The sequence below is a fragment of the Neopelma chrysocephalum genome, unplaced genomic scaffold (assembly GCF_003984885.1).
Source record: "Neopelma chrysocephalum unplaced genomic scaffold, ASM398488v2 Primary Assembly neopelma1_96846, whole genome shotgun sequence".
Classification (NCBI taxonomy): domain Eukaryota; kingdom Metazoa; phylum Chordata; class Aves; order Passeriformes; family Pipridae; genus Neopelma; species Neopelma chrysocephalum.
This window is the reverse complement of record NW_020925489.1, coordinates 1-4,717: the sequence shown is the minus strand read 5'-3', so window position 1 is coordinate 4,717 and position 4,717 is coordinate 1. Positions and strand designations below refer to the sequence as shown.

General features: G+C 65.1%; 1 protein-coding gene across 1 annotated transcript in view; it reads left to right on the top strand.

The window, feature by feature from the left end:
* Window positions 1-4,632, top strand: part of LOC113960738 (ubiquitin-like modifier-activating enzyme 1) — a gene marked incomplete at its 3' end in the record, with an annotated part of 10,395 nt that extends 5,763 nt beyond the window's left edge. Inside the window, 11 exon segments of the mRNA XM_027670476.1 lie at window positions 53-208; window positions 314-424; window positions 781-861; window positions 1,286-1,441; window positions 1,793-1,958; window positions 2,189-2,385; window positions 2,653-2,717; window positions 3,261-3,456; window positions 3,587-3,661; window positions 4,117-4,306; window positions 4,544-4,632. Coding sequence (XP_027526277.1) covers window positions 53-208; window positions 314-424; window positions 781-861; window positions 1,286-1,441; window positions 1,793-1,958; window positions 2,189-2,385; window positions 2,653-2,717; window positions 3,261-3,456; window positions 3,587-3,661; window positions 4,117-4,306; window positions 4,544-4,632 — 1,482 coding nt within the window.
* Between the last annotated feature and the right edge of the window lie 85 nt (window positions 4,633-4,717).

Below are 4,717 nucleotides of genomic sequence, written 5' to 3'. Positions count from 1 at the left end.
CCTAATGCCATGGGGGTGTGTGTCCCCCTAATGCCATGGGGGTGTGTCCCAGGGTGACGCAGCCGAGGTGGTGGCCCTGGCCCGGGAAGTGGCCGCGGGGGCGGAGCTGGACGAGGAGCTGGTGCGGGAATTGGCCTTCCAGGCCACCGGGGACCTGGCTCCCGTCAACGCCTTCATCGGGGGTCTGGCGGCTCAGGAGGTCATGAAGGTACCGCACTTGGGCCCCCGGGAACCCCCAGACCCCCGTGTGTCCCCCGGGGTCCTTGTCCTGTCCCTGACGTGTCCCCGGGGTCCCTGTGCTGTCCCTGCACAGGCCGTGTCGGGGAAGTTCACGCCCATCACTCAGTGGCTTTACTTCGACGCGCTCGAGTGTTTGCCCGAGGAGAACCGCGACTCGCTGCTCACCGAGGAGCAGTGCCGGCCGGTGAGGGGCTGGGGCACCCCTGGGGGAGGGTGGGGCACCCCTGGGGGAGGGTGGGGCACCCCTGGGGGTGTCTCCTCGGTGGGATGTCGGTTATTGAACGTTTGCTGGAGAAGACCCATTTGTCACCTGGTTGGGGACGCCCTTTTTGGGGACACCCACGAGCGGGTGCCTCGATGGGGTTGGGGTGGCTCCTGAGCCCCCGTGGGTGGCCGTGCCTCGAGGACCCCCTCGCTGTACCCCCCTTGGGGACACCCACGGGCAGGTGTCACCCCTGGGCCCTGTGGTGGCTCTGTGCCCCCAGGGGTGTCCCCTGGAGGTGGCCCAGCCGGGTGACCCCGGTGTCACATCGTCCCCAGCGCAACAGCCGCTACGACGGGCAGATCGCCGTGTTCGGGGCGGAGCTGCAGGCCAAGCTGGGCGCCCAGAAGTACTTTGTGGTGAGTGTCCCCAGCTGTCCCCAGGGTCCACAGCAATCTGTTCCTTGCTTTGTCTTGCGTCCTTCAGATGTCACAAAACGTTTTCTCGTGACTCTGCCAAGCGCCACCGCTCCCACCCGCGTGTCCCCAGCCCTCCTGGGCCATTTTGGGTCGTGTTCCCAGGTGTCCCCCTGTGTCCTTGGCGGTGTCTTGATTGTCTTTGAGAATCTCTAAAGCGTTCCCTGGTGTTTTTACAGGTTTTACTCTCGCGCTCACTGTTCCCAAAATGTTCCCATTTCCTTTCAAGTGTCTTCCAAGTATCCCTGTATATCCCACGAGCGTCCCCAAGTGTTTCTTCAGCCCTATTCTCTTTCTACCCACGTGTCCCCAACCCCCCGGCCCACCTCGGGCTCTGTCCCCACACGTCCCCCCCTGTCCCTGGCAGGTGGGGGCGGGGGCCATTGGTTGTGAGCTGCTCAAGAACTTTGCGATGGTGGGGCTGGGCTGCGGCCCCGACGGCAGCGTCACCGTCACCGACATGGACACCATCGAGAAGTCCAACCTCAACCGCCAGTTCCTGTTTCGGCCCTGGGACGTCACGGTGAGGGGCCGGACGGGGAGTGGGTGGGGCCTCAAGGAGTGGGAACCTCTGTGGGGTTAGTTAACATTGACTTGGCCAACAGGCATTACCTGAAGGTGGGCGGTGATTGGAGGGGCGTAAGGGAGGAGTTGAGGTGGGGGATGAGTAGGTGGAGGCAGTGGTGGGATTTGGGTAACCACCGCCAAGGTGCTGCCGTCGAGTTGCTCAACATCAGCTCGGTGTTAGTCAAGGGTTGGGTGGAGTTTCCTGGATGTGTCACGGCGCTGGCAGAGGCACAGGGGGAGGTGTGGCTCAGGAGGGTGTGTCCTGGAGGGCTGTGCCCTCACCGGCCCCGTGTCCCCCCCCCGGCAGAAGCTGAAGTCGGAGCGGGCGGCGGCGGCGGCGCGGGAGATGAACCCGGCGCTGCGCGTGAGCAGCCGCACCGACCGCGTGGGGCCCGACACCGAGCGCGTCTACGACGACGACTTCTTCGAGGGGCTGGACGGCGTCGCCAACGCCCTGGACAACGTGGACGCCCGTGAGCGGGGCCTGGGGGGCTCGGGGCACATCCTTTGGGGGCTGCAGAGGGCTCTGGGGATCCTCGGGGGGCTGGAGAGACCCTTGCAGGTGTATAAGGAATGGCCTTTTCTGGGGCGTCCCCTGGGGCCTGGCACCGCTTGAGATGCCCTATATCCAAGGGGTGCCCCGTGGCTGGGGGGTGCCCCATAGGCCCCAGATGTGTCTCCAGCTGACCCCAGGTCCCGGCAGGGCTGTACATGGACCGGCGCTGTGTGTACTACCGGAAGCCGCTGCTGGAGTCGGGCACGTTGGGAACGAAGGGCAACGTGCAAGTCGTAATCCCGTTCTTGAGCGAATCCTACAGCTCCAGCCAGGACCCCCCTGAGAAGGCAATTCCAATCTGCACTCTGAAGAACTTCCCAAATGCCATCGAGCACACGCTCCAGGTGTGTCCAGGTGTGCCGAGCACCTGCCAGGGGTGTCCAGGTGTGCCTGATACCTGGTGTCCCGTGAAGGGTCCGCAGGTGCCAGGGTCCTGTTTTAGAGGGGTCCCAGATGTCTGGGTCCCCCATGGGGGATTCCCAGATACCTGGATCCTGTTTGAGGGGTCCCAGGTACTGGGGTCCCATTTTGGGGAGTCCCGAGTACCGGGGTCCCTGTTTTGGGGGGTCCCAGGCACCAGGGTCCCCCCAGTGACAGCCTCTCCCCTGCAGTGGGCACGGGATGAATTTGAAGGCCTCTTCAAACAGCCGGCGGAAAACGTTAATCAATACCTGATGTGAGTGTGGGGGAGAGGGGGCACCCCCAAAGCCCCCATGAATCCCCTCCATGTGTCCTCCATCTCACATGCAGCACCCATACAGCCCCGTGCCCGTCCCCTACACCCCATGGCACCCCATTACCCCCATTTCTCCCGGGGAGTGAACACTACACCTGGGCAGGACCCCTGTACCCCCGTAACCCCCCCATAACTCACCTGTGATTCCCTGTACCCACCCTAAACTCCTGTAACCCCCCTGTACCCCCTTTTCCCCCAGGGACTCCAAGTTCCTGGAGCGGACACTGTGCTTTGGCGGGACCCCTGTAACCCCCTGTACCTCCCATAACCTTCCTGTACCCCAATTCCCCTGGGGACCCCAAGTTCCCAGAGCAGACACTGCACCCGAGCTTGGCTCCTGTAACCCCCTTGTACGCCGCACGATCCCCCGTTTCCCCGGGGACCCCAAGTTCCTGCAGCAGACGATGCACTTGGCTGGGACCCCTGAACCCCCCCACAGCCCCCTGTAGCCCCTGGTAACCCCCTTGTCCCCCTTTTTCCCAGGGACCCCAAGTTCCTGGAGCGGACGCTGCGCTTGGCGGGGACGCAGCCCCTGGAGGTGCTCGAGGCCGTCCAGCGCAGCCTCGTGACCGACCGGCCCCGAGCCTGGCCCGACTGCGTGGCCTGGGCCTGTCGGCACTGGCACCGCCAGTACAGCAACAACATCCGCCAGCTGCTGCACAACTTCCCCCCGGGACAGGTGGGGGGCTCGGGGGGCACAGGGAGGGGACACGGGGGCCTTGGGAGAGGGGAGGGCACCCACGGGGAGCATCATGAACCTCAGTTGGTTTGTTAACCCCTAATTGGCTCGTTCACCTCCTCTCCTGCAGACAACGAACTCGGGGACCCTGTTCTGGTCGGGGCCCAAGCGCTGCCCCCACCCCCTTGTCTTTGACCCCGACAACGTGAGTTGGGCCCTGTGTGGGGAGGGGGGGCTGTCACCTGGTGGGGGGGCATCTCCTTCAGGTGCCATCAGTCCCCATCGATCACCCCTGGGTGTCTTTGGCCATCATTGGGTTGCACTGTCTTTGGGTGCTCTCTGTCCATTTCCAACGTCACCCACGTCCCTTGGGGGTGGCCATTGCTGTTGGGAGGTCTCGGTCACTCTTGGGTGAAGGATGTCACCACTGGGTGATGGATGTCACCACTGGGTGATGGATGTCCCTCCTGGTGGCTGTTGCTCACCTTTGGGTGCTACCCCGTGGCACTCAGCTAATGCCTCTCACTCTTGAACGTGCCACCTTTGGGTGTCACCCGTCCCCCTTTAGCGTCATCCCATCCCTCTTGGGTGTCCCCGCGTCACCTTTGGGTGTCACCCATTACACTCTGTGGGTGCCCCCTGACCCCGGTGCCCCTCCAGCCCCTGCACCTGGACTACGTGATGGCGGCGGCGAACCTGTTTGCTCAGAGCTACGGCATCGCGGGCTCGCGGGACCGGGCGGCCGTGGCCGAGCTGCTGCGCCACGTGCGCGTCCCCCCCTTCGCGCCCAGGGCCGGCGTCCGCATCCACGTGTCCGACCAGGAGCTGCAGAGCGCCAACGCCGCCCTGGGTGAGGGGCTGGGGGGCATGGAGGGGCTCAGGGGGGCTGCCAGTGCTGCCCCGGGTGAGGGGGGACACAGGGAGGCTCAGGGGGGCTGGGGAGAGGGGCTGGTGGTTGGATCAGGGCGTTGGCGTAACTGCTGGGGTTGAGGGGTACTTGGAGGGCTGGGAGGGTCCCATGCACGTAGTGGGGTCCCACTGGGGTCCTGAGGGTGCCAGGGTCCCACTCGTGCCCCCCCCCCCCCAGACGACGGGCGCCTGGAGGAGCTGAAGGCGTCGCTGCCCAGCCCGGAGGAGCTGCCCGGGTTCCGCATGTTCCCCATCGAATTCGAGAAGGTGGGTGCTGCCCCCCCACCCCAGAGAGGGCTCACCCCCACCCCTGGGTGCCCCCCAGCCCTGGGTGCTCACCCCTTGCCCCCCC